Source organism: Sapajus apella, unplaced genomic scaffold (assembly GCF_009761245.1).
Source record: "Sapajus apella isolate SASKATOON/1434 unplaced genomic scaffold, GSC_monkey_1.0 scaffold36, whole genome shotgun sequence".
In the NCBI taxonomy this organism is placed as follows: Eukaryota; Metazoa; Chordata; class Mammalia; order Primates; family Cebidae; genus Sapajus; species Sapajus apella.
The window spans coordinates 1,286,321-1,305,050 of NW_022436976.1; the positions used below are offsets into that span (position 1 = coordinate 1,286,321).

The 18,730-nt window shown below is 36.8% G+C and overlaps 1 protein-coding gene across 3 annotated transcripts in view; it reads left to right on the forward strand.

Annotated features, from left to right (window-relative positions):
- The window catches only part of DDAH1 (dimethylarginine dimethylaminohydrolase 1), a 174,323-nt gene that overhangs the window by 47,659 nt on the left and 107,934 nt on the right, over window positions 1-18,730 (forward strand). The window contains exon 1 of one of the 3 annotated variants that reach the window (XM_032296387.1): window positions 9,711-11,817. The exons of the other annotated variants lie outside the window; for them this stretch is intronic. Coding sequence (XP_032152278.1) covers window positions 11,815-11,817 — 3 coding nt within the window. The 5' untranslated portion in view covers window positions 9,711-11,814. Of the gene's footprint in view, window positions 1-9,710; window positions 11,818-18,730 lie in introns of those variants that run through there. 3 annotated transcript variants of the gene reach the window in all.

Here is an 18,730-nt window from a genome sequence, read left to right on the forward strand (position 1 = left end):
ACTGTGAGAAGACTGTTAGAGTGAAAGATTCAAAAAGTTTATTTTTTCATACCTCAAAGTAGATTGTATGCAAATATGCCCTAACATAAGCAAACTCAAAACTAAAAGTATGAACATCAGTATTAATAAAGAGATTATTTTATTTGCTTTTCTTTTTTTACTTTTCTAAAACTTACATAATATAATTTGTATGAATAGATAATTCAGAGAATTCCTATGGTAGGATTCATGAAGAATTTGATTCATTTTAAAATGTAGCTGACATAATTTTTTTAATTCTTGAAAAGTACTTTATGCATTCAGAATAGTGTTTTAAAACAACAGTTTAAAGAAAACAGAATGAGTACCTATGTACTTATTACACAGATTTAAAAAATCAAAATGTGGAAGGCCTCTGTGAACCTCTGCTCAATGACAGTCTTCCCCATAGGAGTAACTACTTATCTGAATTTTATGTCAACCTATTCCCTTGTTTTTCTTTATAATTTTATTACTTTTCTGTTTTTCCCCCAAATAATATAGTGTTTCATTTTATGTTTTTGAACTTCACATAAATACTCATATTTCATATGTTTTTGTGTGACTTACTTTACTGTATACTGTATTTCAGTGTATAACTATATTCAATTTATTCTGATTTACATTTGGATTGTTTCTTGCTATTAATATTATGAGTAATCCTGCAATTAATAAACTTAAATATATCTCCTAGGTCACACGTGCTAGAGATTCTCTCAGATATCTAGGAGGAGAGCTGGCTTGTGAAGTGTACAAGATTTTAACCATGCTGAAATGGTTTTCAAGCATTTACGTTCTTACAAGCGATGGGTAAAAGTGCCCCTTGGCCAGGTGCGGTGGCTCACGCCTATAATCCCAGCACTTTGGGAGGCCAGGAGTCAGGATCACAAGGTCAGGAATTCAAGACCATCCTGGCCAACATAGCTAAACCCATCTCTACTAAAAATATGAAAAATTAGCTGAGCATGGTGGCGGGCGCCTGTAATTCCAGCTACTCAGGAGGCTGAGGCAGGAGAATCGCTTGAACCCGGGAGGCAGAGGTTGCAGTGAGCCAAGATCACACCAGTGCACTCCAGCTCGGGTGACAGTGCTAGACTCTGTCTCAAAAAAAAAAAAAAAAAAGTGCCCCTTGTACCACATTCTCTCTAACACTTGAAATACTTGCTTTTTGTTAACAAAGTCACAGGAAGCTTCTAAATTTTGATTTTTTAATTTTCCTTCAATTTTTTAAAAAACGAAACCTTTGTGGTTTTCATTTTTCCTTCCCTGATTACCAGTGAGCTTGGGTATCTTTTCATATGTTTGAGTTTTTGTTCATTCATCAAATGTTGTTTGAGTGCCTCCTGTGTGCCAGGTAGTCTTTGAGTCTCTCCTTCACTTTCAAAGAACAATAAAATAGAAGGAATAACTCAGAAACAACTCCACATATATATATATAGGGCCATAACTCACAACAAAGAGAACCTTGTAGATAAATGGGTTAAGGAGAATCTCCTCCATTTCTTGGAAAGTGGAGGAGAGACACACTGTACCTATCAATCAGTTGCCCATTTTTCTATTGAGTTGTTTCTCTTTTTTCAGAGGAGTTGTTTATATGCTCTGGAAACATCCTTTGTTGATTGTATGTGTTGCAAATATTGTCTCCAAGTTTGTGGCTTGCCTTATTACTCTGTGGTACTTTCTGATGATGAACCAGAGCTGTTAATATCAATGTGGTCAGATTCTTTCCTTATATTGTCTTCTAAAAGCTTTAGCATTTTGCCTTTAGTGTTTAAGACCTCACTTCCATTTGGAATGTATACATTGTGTGAGGATGGGATCCAGTTTCCTTTTTTTTCTTGTTACCCACACCCTATATGGAGTACTAATCCTCCTGGCACCATTATAGAATGTCTGTCCTTTACCTGTTGATCTATAATGCTCTCTCTCTTATGGGCTCTAGCCCTATATATGTATGGATCTGTTTCTGGGTTCTAACCCTTCTATTTTATTGTTCTGTTCTATTTGTGTCTCTCTCTGCCAGTTCCACCATACCATTGTATTAATTACTCATCACAAGAAGAAAAGGATAACAATAATTATTTTGAAAGTTAAATGTACAGTGCCTGATCTGATACATGTTAAGCGTTCAATAAATGTCATGTGTTATTATTTTAGTAGGAACTCATTTTCATGGGTTGTTTTAAACAATATCTAAAATCTAGAGAACTAGTAAACATTCAGTAGATACAACCACTTCTGTTTTTGTATTTGATCTGAGTTGCTGTAGCTGCCCAGAGACTTAAGAAATCCATATGTTCAGTCACTGTTTCTGTCTTCTTCTGAAGTATGTTGGAAAAGATGAAAGATGAACTGTGTAACTTCTTTACTCATCCTCACTCTGCAGTCTCTTAGAAAGGTTAAATGAAGGAGGCTTGACTTTGATTATTTTTTGGATTTGAATTTTGGAAGACAAAATGATGCTGGAAGAATAAAGCAGCACATTTAGGAAAGACTTTCAGTGATAAATATCTGGAGTATCCTGTTTTCTATACCTTGCTTCTATTCCATATTTTACTTATCATAAACTACTTCAGAATCTTTGTAAAATAAACCCATTTATTTGATGAAGAAGGAAGTGCCACATTTTAACTGTTACTGAAAGAAATGTTCTTTGCCCTGTTGGTCTTGGACTTCCACAAAATACTTGATTCCAGATGTTAAATTGTTTTTTCAGAAGCCTTGTTAAAGGGCCAGAGCATTAGATTTTTGAAGGTATTTCCAAACCCCAACTGATTATCACAACACACAGGAATCCAAACTTTCAAAGCTTAGTTTTGGCTCTGAAGTGTATCAGCAGCTGCAGAAAATATGTACTAAGGCACAGGTTCATAGGATTAGGATCCGTGTCCTTATATGGTAAAACTTTAAGTAAATTTCCTTTACTTCCTACTTATCATAGATTCAGTTCAGTTGTTTAAAGTGCACTAAATTTCCTTGATTCCACCAAAAGTAGTTAGAACTTGATAATGGTAATAGTCATGTAGCAGGCTGGTATGTAGGTATTCACAGTAATGGATTTCTTTTACATTTTTCTCTCATATACATTTTCTCATATATTTCTAGAATATATTACCAAAGTAACCATTCCTCCAAAAAAAAATTTTTTTTGGCACAGGTTCTTGCTCTGTCATATAGTGACACCATCACAGCTCACTGATACCTCAACCTCCTAGGCTCAATCAGTCCTCCCACCTTGGTCACCCAAGTAGATGGGTCTAAAGGTGTATGCCATCATGCCCAGCTAATTTTTTAGTTTTCTGTAGAGACGAGGTCTTGCCATGTTATTCAGACTGGTCTTAAACTCCTTGGCTCAAGCTATCTGCCTGCCCTGGCCTCCCCTAAATGCTGGGATTACAGGTGATAGCCACCATGCCTGACCCTCAAAATATTTTATACATGCTATTTGCCCTGTTCTTTAGACTAGATCTCATCATTCTGTAGAGAACCACTTGATGCTTTTCCAAGGATGAGGGGTAAGAATGTCCTCTCAACAGATACCTTCAACATGTTGAAGCCAAGAAGAGATGGGTTTAGGGGAAAACAAAAGGGAAGTTTTGGGCCGTACTACACCAACTGGTAGTAAAGAAGAGGGGAAGATATTTTAGGTGGAAGAAATCACCCAGCAAAGGCTCAGAGCCAGTAATGACCAAGAGACTTCAGTCACAGGGAGACCGTCTTGCATTGAGTGAAGGGGTCATTGTGGTTTTCCATGAGGGACTAGCTAGAAGAGGCAGATGAACAATTATTAGAAGACCCTGAAAGATGAAATTCAGTGTGTTCCAACAGCCTGATTACTTCTGTGTTCATTTGTGTCACTTTAACAGCATTAGGGCGTCTAGCATGACATAGTAGACTCCAGCTCAAGAATTTCCTGTAGTCACAGGGAGTTGAATTATAAAGACGTTTATAGTAAACAGGAGACTATCCCAGGCCTTAAAACAAAACCTTTCACATGTTTTAAGTTAATTTAAAATATATATATATATATATATATATATATATATATATATATATATAGGTTTCCCTGCCATTGGCACTATGCCTGGAATTTGGTACATGCAGGAATTTTTAAAATCATCCAGTACCTCTCTTAAATTCTATATCGGTGGGATAATTTAGACGGAAGTTCTGATGATATCAGTGGAGAAAATTCCTTCAGGCCTGAGTAGTTTGGAGGTTCTGCTTTTATTCCTTTCTATACTCTTTTCCAGCTATTGATCGGCCTCCACAGTGCTAAGGCTGAGGTGTCAGCTGATCTTTCTCTGGTTTCTTAAGATTCCTCCCTTTCAGAGCAAAAGCCAGCATGACCAGAATACTTCTAAGGAATCTGCAGCAGCAGCAGTCCCCACGGGGAGCCTCAGAAAGACAGTGAAACATAGCATTTAGCCTCAGATGGCTCAGCAGTTGTCATCATGGCAGCTATCAGGAATTGCAGATGTCTGTTTCACAGTTTGTGTTTAGCACCCAATAGAATTAATTATCTGTTGTCCTGGCATCTGTATCTAGACAGATGTATACAGGACAGCCGTTTTGCTTAAACCTGGAGGATCCAGAAATGAAAGACACAGTCCCTGCCCCCAAATAAGCTCATGCAGTTTGGTGTAGGACACAGAAGGACAGCACAACATGGTAGCGAACACAGCATCAGTCCCCTCATCAGCATCAAAATTTACTTTGTCAAGCAAGTGAGCATCCTACTTAAGGCAGGTCTGTCTGTTACCTTTATAATTGTTTCTCTAGTTATGTGAATTCCTCTGTTTGAGTTACTTGACCTTAACACTTGTAGTTTGTTTTTTAAATATTACTCTAAGCCTCTTACTGCAATTGTTCCAGATGTTTAATTTATTAATTCCAGGCAATTCACAACAATTTATTGCTATTTCTTAGACTCCTGCCTCTCTGTCAAATGTTATTGGTCTGTTTCATGGTTGACTATGGTTAAATGTTTTCGTATGCACTGCAGTGTTTCTTGTGATGCTGTGATAACTGGTGGACTAGACTAAGATGGCTGGTTTGGATCCTTGCAAGGGCACTTAGTCAGTGGACCTGTGAAAATATGCTTGGGTAGAGTTGGGTCTCAAGATGTCATCTCAGCACCATGGATGAACAGTGCTATCTATAACAGCTTATGGCCTCCTTGATTGTTGACTCTACTCTTTTATACTGTCTCCCTCCCTCCTTCCCACACCTATCATCAGAATGCCTGCTTCTTTTTTTTTTTTTTTTTTTTTTTTTTTTTTTCCGAGACGAAGTTTCGCTCTTGTTACCCAGGCTGGAGTGCAATGGTGCAATCTCGGCTCACCGCAACCTCCACCTCCAGGGTTCAGGCAATTCTCCTGCCTCAGCCTCCTGAGTACCTGGGATTACAGGCACATGCCACCATGCCCAGCTGATTTTTTGTATTTTTAGTAGAGACGGGGTTTCACCATGTTGACCAGGATGGTCTCGATCTCTTGACCTCGTGATCCACCCGCCTCGGCCTCCCAAAGTGCTGGGATTACAGGCGTGAGCCACCGCCCCCGGCTCAGAATGCCTGCTTCTTATAAGTTCATATTCCCCAAGGTTATTCTACCAGAAGCAAGGAGATATTTCTCATTGGCTTGTATACTTTGACATGCCAACAGAGAAGCAAAGACTTAATTATTTTTATGAGACAGACTTAAGTAAAATTAAGAATCAAAATACTCTTCGGACTAGGTCATGTTAACTACTACAAAGTTACCTTTAAAATTTTATTCAAATTATGTGTTTTAAACTCAATTATACTCAGTACCTGAACCCCAGAATATTCAGTATTAATCTCATTTCCTTTTTCTCAAAAAGACATAAGCATTATCAGTTTTAAGGAAATTTCTGCAGATCTGGTTTTTTACTTCTTTGAGAAAGGGTCTCACTTTGATACCCAGACTGGAGTGTTGGTGGCATGATCACAGCTCACTGCAGTGTCTGCCTCCCGGACTCAGGTGATTCTCCCACCTCAGCCTCCCATGTAGCTGGGACTACAGATGTGTGTCAGTGTGCTTGGCTAATTTTTGTAGAGACAGGGTTGTATCTTATTACCTAGGCTGGTCTCGAACTCCTAGACTCAAGTGATCTTCCCATCTCAGCCTCCCAAAGTGCTGGGATTACAGGCCTGAGCCACTGTGCTCAGTTAATCTATATTTTCATAATCTCTGTTGATATATACATAAGGATAATTGTTATGATTACAATTGGCTTTGGATCTTCCCAATTAACTTGTAGTTCAACAACTCAAGTAGGGCTGAGGACTAGTATAGCAATGAGTTATGACCGATAACTTAAGATTTGACAAAACCTTAGCATAGGTGCTTCACAATTGGTTTTCAACTAATATGTACAATTTCTTAAAGTTAAAAACATATATGTTTTACAAAAATGCTGAACCAGCATGAAATGCTATTATAGAGGTGAATGCAACCTGCTTTGGGAGCACAGAAAAAGTAAATCCCTGCTGTGGAAGTTCAGGTAGCCTTTCACCAAAGAGGCAGTGTTGAAGCTGGTCTAGAGCAACAAGCAGGAGATCCAGGTAGAGAAGGTAAAGAGCTTTTAGGCAGTATGTGAAAAAGCATAAAAGTGTGACATAGAATCTCCACAGAGCAGTAGGAAGTTTTTATGTGACTAGAACTTAAAGTTTTAACAGGAGAAAAATTGAGAAGTTAGACTATGAATGTAGGTTGAGATGATTACACTTTGTTCTGTGTTGTTGTTTAAGGGAAAATAACAAAGGTGTTTGATTTGGGCAGTGACGTGATCAGATCTTTCTCTTTGGGAATGTCTCAGCTGTGGATTAGCAGTTCAAAACTTTGGACTCAAGAAAACCACTTAGGGTTTCCTGCAATAGCTCACACCAGAAATGTGGAAAATTTAGACTGGGGTATCCAATCTTTTGGCTTTCCTGGGCCACATTGGAAGAAAAATTGTCTTGAGCCACATATATTGTTAGCTCACTAACAATAGCTGGTGAGTTAAAAAAAAATCCCCAAAAAAATCTCCTAACGTTTTAAGAAAGTTTACAAATTTGCGTTGGGCTGCAAAAGACATCCTGGGCCTCATGTGGCACGCAGGTTGTGGGTTGGAAAGGTTTGGTTTAATCTGTCAGTTACTGCGGGAACGGAGAGGAGGGGGTAAAGTTGGAGGGTCTTTAAGAGTTAGACGGTTACCCCCATGAGGGCAGGAACCATGTGTGTTCTATTCAGCTTTGACCCATAAAGCTCTGTATTCTGCTTCAAGTGACAAGGCCCACTTCTTGCAAGATCTCCATCATTTCCATCTTACTACTTCGATCCAATGTAACAAGCCCATCCATTGCCCCTGGTGCTATTGGATACATATAATTGTCAAGAGTGAAGCAAATTTTTAAAAATTAGACTAAATTTTTTCACTCATTTGTACTTTTCCATATGCTGTTTTGTTTTATGTGACCATGTAGGTTATGCTGGAAGAACAGCTGTATTTTTAGTGGATGTGTATAACTTGCCACATTTCAGAAAGTAAGCTAACTCTATGAAATACTTATTAGCAATTTTAAAAATGAAATAGATTCAAATGTACAGGTATGAAAAGATTTCCAAGAAGTACTTTTTTAGTAAAGTAAGTTATAGAACAATATGCAATAATATATTAAACAGGGAAAACATGTAAATCAAAATTATATGTTTTATATGTATTCATTTGATCACAGAAATGCCCCAGAAAACAATATGAAAAGGAGTACTTCAAACTGATAAAGATGGTTACCTCTGGGATGCAGCAGGGAAGTTCAGTTAATCCTGAATATTTTACCACAAAAAGGTAAAAAAAAAAAAAAAAAAAAGGAGAAGGAGAGAAAGAGGGAGAAGGGGAAAGATTAGGAAGAAGTAAAGCAGACAAAAGCACACTCTTTCAAGACAGAAAATTCCTTGCCCTATGCTTACATTTGTATGGGGCAAAAGAAATTAGGAAGTATATCTTTGTTCACCACTGGGAAACAAGGATTTGGTTTCATGGATTATTTGTAGTACAGCCGCTGAAGTTGTGGGGGATAAAGTAGTACAATGCAGCTAATACTCAATTTTAAATTAGAATATCCGTTTGTAAACCTGGGCCTGCACTTGATTTGAATACCTATGAACTCAAGCCAACAATTTAAAATTCCACGTGCATGGTCTTCTAGTTCTAAAGCAAGAGAAATGATACTTACCCCTAAAAAGGATGTTGAGGAGACAAGTGACAGATGTAACCAAAAGAGGCGAGCTCTTTTGAATTTTATATAAATATGAGGTAGGATGTCCTGGTATAATCTTTACATATATGCATAAACTGACAGACATGGGGTAGCTGTTACATAATGTTTACCAATTTTAAATGCACAAATTATTGTTTAGGGTAATGTTTCATAACCCTTAGGTCAATATTACCAAAAACCAACAATCAGCTCTTTCAGTTTCGGATTTGAAAAAGCCTCCTTTCAGATTTAAATTGAATGGGAAACCATTATTTTTAGTGCTGAAAAACACTGTGGTATCCCCTTAGAAACCTCCAATTAGTAGCAGCCATTGTCTAATTAGGTGAAAATAATAATCTATCGATTGTTATAAAAGCAAGATATTATAATTCAAGTGTGTTTCCAGATGCCAGTGAATTGCTGGAAAGCTGCAAGTTTAACTTTCCGCTCTGATAGAGTTTTAAAAGAGGTCAGGGTACGTTTTACCATAGTGTCTAGCAATGTGAGTTTATTCAGACCTTTTGGCAGACATTCCTGCACACTCAAGCTAAATCAATGAATCATCCATTGTTGGCCAGCTCTGCTCTCAGTTGCTAAGAGATTTTTCAAGCATACTACTAAGGCTTTATTCTACATGGTCTGTAAAAAGGGCAAACTGTATTAAATTTTAAAATGTCTCATCTTTCCTAAATTAGTAATTAAAATTTTGCCCAGAACTTTAATATTGGGGCAATGGGAAAGTCTATGTGCAGCTGGAGAACTTTCTGCTTGGGAACATACATGAGAAAACTTCCTGCTCATAACTTTTCAGAAATATGTGTGTGGAGGAAATGGAAACATTTAAAAAGTGGACACATGGAAAACAAAAATTCAAGGAGGAAGGTCTTAAACTCTCTTAGAGAAACATAATGTGCTTTTGTTATTACATATCACAAACTAAAAAGGTTTTCTTTAAATTTTGTTAAATATACTCTAATTTTCCTTGTTTCTCTTTGAGTCGTAAAGACCTTTGTAATTTAGTATCTTATTTTAAAGCTTTAATATGATAATTTAAAAAAACATATAAAAAATTTAAACTACCATAAAATAAAGGACTATAACTTTTTTCAGCTTCCTCTTTATGAATGTTTATATTCTGTTCTCTATATGTAATAACAGTGCATTGTATAGTGGAAAACTAAGGGAGCAAATTGTATGTGTTCTCACCACAAGTAAATGATCAGTATATGAGGAAAGGCATATGCCTGATTCAGCCATTCCGCAGTGTATACATATTTCAAAGCATAATGCTGTATCCCATAAACATACACAATTTTTATCAATTAAAAAATTAAATTTTTAAAAAAGTATACTATGTTCTATACGTATCCTTGAATCTTCCGTGTTTTAAAACATATAATGGTTGTTTTATTTCTTTTCTCTTTGGACTCAATGATGATTTTACGTTATAGAGAATCTCATAATTTATCATAGAGGTTACCATTTCATTTTGTGGAGAAGACAGGAGTAATTTGGACTACAAATTTAAGGAGATATAAAGAAACCAAGTATAGTGTATCTTACGCTAAAAACAAGATATTTTTAAGTTTATTAGATCCATATGTACTGATGAGGAAAGCTGCTCTTCTGTATTTCTTAGTTTCTCAAGATAAAATTATATTTCATAAATCTCTCATGAGGACTATATCAAATATTCTAAAAGAAGCTTTTGAGATACAATGTGGCTTTTGGAATTGGACAGGTCTTGTTGCTCTGTGTTCTAGACAGTATGGCCTTGAACAAATTACTCCTCCACATTTATAAAGTAAGCATAATAATGCACACCACCATGGGTGGCTATGAAATTCAAATGAAGAAACGTGGTAGGTAGCCCTGGCACATAGTGGGGCCTGGATAAATATCAGTTCTTAGCTTCTTTAAAACTGTTGGAAGCTAGTATCCATGTGCTCTCAAATACAACCAAACCTCTTTGTTTTAAGTTGTCAACATAAGTGTTTTTACTTCTGTTTTCAAAAGACATGTATTCAAGTGAGTGGCTTAGAGCATTCATCTCATGAGGGCAGCTTGGAGTAAGAGGACATAGGATAGTCTTGCACCTTGGCCTTCTTTCTTACAGAGAAACAAAACATTGGTGATTCTTGGGTTCTTGTCTCTCCTCTCTCTCTGAGGCTCTCTATTTTTCATTGAGAACTCCACCTTCTCTTAAGACTTGCATTCCAACATGGTATCTCCAGTTTACTCTTCACTGCTATAAAGCAGGGCCTTTTTTAGGGCACTTTTTAGATCCAGCCAAGGACCAAGCCTTTCTTCAGCCAAATGCAAAGTAGGGAATGGATCATGCCTTGGTACCAGCCCTGCTCCTGTTGATCCAGGACATTACTTTTCAAGACTTTAAGCTTACAGAAAAATAAAGTGTGATGCCATTTACATGCTTAAGCTTCCTGACACCTGTGTTTATTTAAAGGAACCGCCTCCATGTCTGTACTCAAAACCTGATGATGCATGCCCTCTATAGAAGCAAGTACAGTGTTTTTACAGGAAATTTTTAATAGCAGGGAAAAACAAGATCTTTTCCTCAAGTGGTTGACTATTTCCCTCTGTAATCTTAGATACAGTTTAAGCCCTATTTCTTTTAGGTAGTATTTGTTATATTAGATGTTGGAGGCTAATATCAGCTAATAAATAGATCCATGTGGCTTATATATTGAATTAAACTGAAGAGAATTGCTAGCATGTCTGCTCTTAGGATACAGTAGTATGAAGTGGCAGCTACATAAAACTGATTACTGTGATGGCCTCTGCATAAAAAGAGAAGGCCTCATGCAACTCAATAGTCATATCAGCAAAATAACATGTATATCCTTGTCAAGAGAGAAAACAGGGTTGAAAATGTCAGAATGAAGACGTAATACTCAAGTTTTCTAGGGCAGATTGTTGGGTTGGTCATTCTCTGGCAAAAACGAAGCAAAACAAAACCCAAAGGAAAGAATTTTAGATTTAATGCCTAAAGAAATGGCATTCCCTCAAAATAAAGAACATCCGCATAAACTGACTTAAGTTGCAATGATGGGGGTCATTGAGAACACTCCATAGAGCAACTCCTGTGGCTTTCTGTTAGAGTTTCACCTTGCAATTGTAACTTTCATATAATTCAACTTGAGAGAAAGAGAGAGAGAGAATTCCCTTCACTTTCTAAATCATGGCTCAGAAGTGTGTTATAAAACACCAAGAACGGAAAAGCTATTACGTGGAATATAAAGAAATACTTGAGTCTATAATATCATTGAACTCTTGGATTCAGTTTCAGCAGACATGCTCTGTATTCCCACAAGAGTCTGGAAAATGAACTCCTATTTTTTTTTTCTGTCTGGAGCTGCAGTTAGTGTTATTATTTGCTCCATGGCTCAATCCGGGTCAGACTGTTCTTCAGTAACACAGGTGGATGTTAATACAGGGAATCTGTTGAAAAGATTGTGGAGGAACTGCTTCCCAGAAGCAGTTCTAAGATGGCAATTTGATGGCAGTCAGCTATGGTAAGGTCAAATGAAGCTTAGCAGTACCTTCTAGAATGTGGTCTTTCAGGTTTTGTCACCTGCAGAAGCTTCATGTATAATGGGTTAATATGAACTGGTGGCATCTTTTAAGAAGTGGATTCTAGAAATAGAGGTCATTAAATGCTCAATACTTGTGAATTGTAATGTTGATCTGCATTTTTCTCTTTAGCTTTATTTGTGAAATATAAGATGTAGTACTTAAAAATTCCATAAGCCTTTTTTTCTTTTGTATGGGCTTAAAAATATTTTAGAAACTTGTTAAAAACTAGTTATAGAAATATTCATTATCCTATTAAAAGTGGCAGGAGGAATATAGTTTGATTTAAGATAGAGAAATTGTTTTGTACTAATGTGTTTTCTTGTCAGCAATTACATTGTTAAAATGTAACAAGTAAATTTTGCCAAGAGTACAACCTGTATCCATTTGTAAGTAAGCACACAGGGAAAACAATATTTTAAATGTTCTAACCATTGAATTATTTTTCTAGCAAACAACTTGACATAAAATAGACTGAAACATCCATTTATTTTAATAACTATGTTAAATTACAGATTAATGGTCCAAAATAAAATTTGAACTGAATTAATACATAATTCAGTTTTGGGGGAAAATAGATCTTTCTCCAACTGAGAATAGACATTTTTTTTCTTTTGTGAATAACTTATTTTCCCCTTAATAAGTTTAGGACTTGTCTGAACCACAGCCAGCCTTAATAATCCTTTGTTCAGAAATGTTCAGCATTATATTGACTAAGGAGCAACTTGGGGGTTGAAAAATAGATCAGTATTTCAGTTCCTGACTTTAGACTATTTTTAAAGTGCTGAGAGTTCCAGTTGAAAAATTGCAAAGGCTCCAGGACAGTGTGCCTGGAAATAAGATTCCTAAAGAGTAGAGCCTAGGGATGTTTAGGCAACCCTTACAGAAATAAGTCTTCAAGTACGTTTTAAGTACAACGTGTCTCGCATGTTTTGAATGATTCTTTTCAGATTTTTTTTTGATGTAACTATTCTGTTTTACTTGACATGTATATACACACACACGTGTGTGTGTGTGTGTGTGTGTGTGTGTGTGTGTGTATTTGGTAAGTCTAGGAGTTTACATATCCCTCAAACTTGCGATTGTTACTCACCAGATCAAACACTAGCAGGTCCTAAGGAACAGTCCTAGTCCACAGCCAACACACACAGATCCCTTCTTATCACTTGGAACAGACATTCCTCCACAGGTACATACCCAGCATTCTTAAGAGAACAAGTAACTGTTTAGTTTAAACTAATATTTTTGGAGCAAAAAATGAGAACCGTCAGAAGATTTTTATTAGTTGTGTTTTCTAGAAATGTAATCTTAGTTCAGCTATATTTATCAGAAAATCTACAAAGCATTTTTATATTTTAGTATTTGTAACTGACATTATAGATTTCTAAAGAAAACATCAAATTAATCTGAGGTGAAAACAGTGTAGTAAATTAATTTGTACTGCTTTTGAAAATGTTTTGTCTATAAAAATAATTTGACAAGTAGTCTTATTTGCTATAGTTGACTCTGCTTGAAGAAAAACATTCACACTTAGACCCTGGCTAGAAGAAAGAAATCGGAGGCAGATTTTTTTAAAGACTGTACTTTCAGGGCTGGGCACAGTGGCTCACAGCTGTAATCCCAGCACTTGGAGAGGCCAAGGCAGGAGGATCACCTGAGGCTAAGAGTTTAAGATAAGTCTGGGCAACATAGTGAGACCCTGTCTCTACCAAAAAAAGAAGTTAAAAATATTAGCTGGGAGTGGTGGTTTCGTACCTGTAGTCTTAGCCATTTGAGGGGCTGAGGTAGGAGGATTGCTTGAGCCCAAGAGTTTGAGGCTATAGTGAGCTGTGATTGCAGCACTGCACTTCAGCCTGGGTGACATAGCAAGACCCTGTCTCTAAAATTAATTCAAATAAAAATAAAATACATTGCCTTCAGGACACATTAAAAAGGAACTAGATGCAAAATAGTTTTGAAAACGTTTTTTTTCAAGTAAGATAGTAATTGTACTTCTTTTTAAAACAAAATTACATTTAAATGAAAATCTGATTCTACAGTTCAGTAATAGGAATTTTAAAATAGCTGGAAGCTGCATCTTGGCCAGGCACAGCGGCTCATGCCTATATCCCAGCACTTTGGGAGGCTGAGGTGAGTGGATCCCTTGAGCCAAGGAGTTTGAGACGAGCCTGGGCAGCATGGTGAAACCCTATCTTTACAAAAAAAAATTGTAAAAAATTAGCTGGGCGTGGTAGGCTGCACCTGTAGTCCCAGCTACTTGGGAGGCTGAGATGGAAGGATTCCTTGGGCCCAAGAGATCAAGGTGACAGTGAGCCATGATCACGCCTCTGTGCCCCAGCATAGGCAATAGAGCAAAAGCCTGTCTCAAAAAAAAAAAAAAAAAGCTGCTTCCCTTAAAATTTAAGGTAAAATTATATTTCATCCTCATTACAACTCTTTTTCGTTAAAATAAATATAAGCCATGCTATTCTGTATGTGCTATTTAGACTTTATCTGATGTATTTAGTCATTCTCTACTGCTCCCAGGAAGTGAATAAATCCAGATAAACAGAAGATACCAATAATGAAAGATTCACTTTTCATAAATGTCTAGTTTTCATAGTAGACCCTTTTCATTTTAGAGCTGTAACCTCTTGGAGAAAAGGATCGATTTCTGTAATTGTATTGCTAGACTGTGTCAACACAATGTATTATGAAAGCTACATTTGAGCAGCACCAAGATCGTCTTTTAATGAGGAGAGATAGTGTTAGTCTGCTGTGCTCAAAAGTGTTCACTCTTTAGCCCAATGATTCTGGTATTATATAAAGCTTTAGAACCCCTAGACATTTGCCTACCATGTCTTTGAAGAAGGCAATCACATGTGGGCATGGATCATATCTCTCTGCTTACATTTTTATGGTTTTCATTTATGTACCATTGTACTGCAGAAGGGCTAGAAGGCAGTTTGGAAAGATATATGCAACACAAGGTAGAATCAGTCAAAAGATGAGTACAGGAATAAGATAAAATGATTACCATTAGGTGGAGCCAGGAACATAATGTGTGATCTACACACTGTTATAGATGGGTCACAAATTCCACTGAAAGCTTTCTAACCATCAGCATAAAGAAATGAAACTGGTAGGTATGTTAGTCTATGAGGGCCTAATACAGGCAGGTCAGTTTCTGAGAAGTGATAATGTGATTACTGCTAAGCTTAGAGAAGAATTTCTTCCTGGGGACCCCATGTGGACAGTGTGTAATGAGATAAGTAGCATCATCTACCACACTTGTAGCAGTAGACGCAGTTCAGTTAATTCAGTATTATAGAAAGTGAACTCTCTAATTCAGATGTACATTTTAGAATTTCTGCAAGAGTAGGCCAGGCATGGTGGCTCACATCATAATTCCAGCACTTTGGGAGGCCCAAGTGGGCAGATCACCTGAAGTCAGGAGGTCGAGACCAACTTGGCCAACATGGCAAAACCACATCTCTACTAAAAATACAAACAACAACAACAACAACAAAAAGCTGATCATGGTGGCACACACCTGTAATTCCAGCTACTCGGGAGATTGAGGTAGGAGAATTGCTTGAACCTGGGAGGTGGAGGTTGCAGTGAGTCAAGATTGCACCACTGTACTCCAGCCTGGGCAACAGAGTGAGACCCTATCTCAAAAAAAAAAAAAAAAAAGATAAAGAAAGAATGAAAGAAAAGAATTTCTGCAAGAGTAGACTATGTGTTTTTTAGGCAGTCATCCCAAATTGTTTTTGATAAATAATGCCAGTGAGCTCAAGGTTTTATGCTAAACAATTAGCTGGGATACAGCAAAACAAGGCCAAGATTCTCCAAAGAAAAAAATATCAAGTCCACTTGGGCATGTCAAGAACAAAATTACAACAGATTTAGTTTTAAAGATCGCAGTTGGTTTTATTGTAATTCTATAATTGGGCAACATTTTATTCCATAAAATAGAATAAATTTGCCAGTGAATTGAACAGAAAGGATTTGTTTTATAGACAAAGGGCTAAGGAAAACAAAAATGAGGAACAAAAAAAAAAACCCAGATTATTTCAAAGTTACTTTCCTTGAAAGGCAGGAACAGGGAGGCAGAAAAATAGAAAGATTGGTTAGCATCAGATTACGGATTAAAACAGAGGGAATTATTATCCTACTGACTGAAGATTGAAACTGACCTATTTGGGAAATTAGCTGCTATCTTTCTCCTTCTTTCTTGGAAGGTCATGTAACAACTTAGTTTCAGTTTGGTGATGTGGAACTTCAGCATGCATGGATGACTCCATTTTGATTTTTAGTCAAGTTTGTTGGGGCCTAATGCAGGACCTTAGTCCAAAACAGTGGCCTTCTGTATTTTTTATTTAACAATTTTCCCCTTTCGGTCACACTTTCACCTTGGTGAGTGTGTGACCAAAACTAAGAGCATTAGTGCTACTCTTATCATCATGTTGGGGTTCTGGTCTCTGCAAGTCATTCATAGGTTATGGTGTACTTATCTTCATGCATTTCTTTGAGTTTTTGTCATTCCAGCAGAAAAGAGACTTTGGTGTTTGACGAATGGCTATGTGCAAACCTTTAAAACCTTTTGAGAGGGTATAGAGTACCAGAGAAACTACTATTATGACCATCAGAAGTATAATGCCAGGAGTTTGGAGTATGCTTCTTTATCTAGGATCCCTGTACATTAAACCAACTAAAATTAAATAGATCAAATAATGAGTCAGGCCAGATATTAATTATATCTGTAGGTAACAAAAAGTATTAGCAACTGTACAGGTTTCTCCCTCTTCAGTTAGTTGGTAGCAATTCTATCATCTAGCATTCCAGGAATGAGTTAAATTAAAGCAGAGTGCTAACTCTAAAAGAGATCACTAGTACAATTTGAACAAACAGTTGCTTTAGGGATGTTGCTGAAGTTACCCACTAGGTGGACTAAAGGATCTCTCAGGTTCTTTAAAGATTCAGATTTGACATGATGGATTCCACATGCTGTCAGATTACCCACAAAAAACAAGTATTATGAAACTTTATAGCCTTATTCTGCTAAGTGAAAGAGGTAGGCATAAGCAAGAAAAAATTAAGAGGGCTAACAATATCATAAGAAGTCTGTGTCTGATGGTCTTGGAAAACGCTGTCCATGACTTGCAATTATCAAATTCGCATCCTGGTTTGCAGCTTGAATGTCACTGGTTGTGACGTTGGATATTCTGGCAAACTCTCTATATGGCACACACATCACACATGAGACTTGTCCCTTGAAATTTATATCCGGCTTAGCACTTTTGCTCCTAGTTGAAGAGTTGAAGCTAGATATTGAAGGGTACTGAAAGAATTCAGGATCCAGTCCAATCTAGGGAAAAAAAATGAACAAGGCTACAATCTACTAAAAGATATACTATAGTTTTTCTTCTGCAACGTAACTTTTCTCTGTATAGTCACCCCCATTTCTACCAAAGATAATCAGAGTAAGACTAATTTGTTTGCAAACTAAGTTTTGTCTCATTAAACCTCACCTGATTATTTTATATAAATACAGCAAGAATAACCACACAGTTCTTTTTAAATTTGCTTTGCTGGAAATTTTGAGAAGGAATTTCAGATTAGAGTTTTAAAAACCTCTCATCACTAGGAAGCCAAACCAAAGCCGACCCAGACTTTGTCTATGGATATCTAATATCTTGAGGTTCCTAGGCCTGCCAGGAAGTGACAACTTTTTATTTACTCACTGTAATGCTGTGTGTTAGTCCATTTTGTGTTGCTGTAAAGGAATATGTGAGACTGGGTAATTTATGAAAACAAGAGATTTGGCTTACAGCTCTACATGCTGTACAAGAAGCATGACATCAGCATCTACTCAACTTACGGTGATGGTCTCAGGAAGCTTTTACTTATGATGGGAGGCTAGAGGAGTCAGTGGAGTCACATATATAGAGAGAGAGGCCTCCCACCAGGCCCCACTGGGGATCAGATTTCAGCGTGAGATTTGGAGGGGATAAACATCCAAACTGTATCACATTGGGAACCCTTGAAGCCAGGCATTCTATTCATTCTTAAATATTACATTTCAGTCAAAGTTTTGGTAATTAAACCAGTGTTTCCAATTATATCATGTAATACAGAGAGCAAATTCTTATTGAGCTTATGAAAATAATCATACTAAGGAGAAAGGTGAAATGTTTCAATTTTTGTTTATAAAAGTGTACTCTACCAAATTGTTGTGAGCTAGAGATAGCTTAATAAGTCGTTTTCTTAAATCTGAAAAATAAAACATTAAGGGAACCCGCAATGTTTAAGCTATAAAAAATCCATAATTTTTCTTTATCAGTTTTTCAGTGTAACGTAATTAATTATTGCCCTGTTTGATCTTGGTTAACAGTTTCACTAACCCATCAGTTTCTTTCTTAGAGTTCTACAAATTCTTACCCAATCCAGTGCTATCTCAAAGTTATCACAAACCTGTACTTGTCCGAATTTTTTCCATTCATTCCATGAACCTCTTTGAAGATTATGGTTGTTGCAGAAAGCTTTCAGAACAGCATCAGAATAAAGCAATTAACTGAGGACAATAAGATTTAAAATAGCCATCATTAAAAACCTGATGAGAGTCCATAATGATGCATCCGACAAAGACATTGGGTTATTTCTGTGGCATACAACATTTTATAACATAATAACAAAAATTATATTTGATTTCCAGAAAGTTAAAGCAATTTTGAAGCACTTTTTTTTTTTTTAAACAGGGTTTCACACTGTCACCCAGCATGGAGTGTAGTGATGTGATCATGGCTCATTGTAACCTTTGTCTCCTGGACTCAGGTGATCCTCCCACCTCTCAGCCTCCTGAGTAGCTAGGAC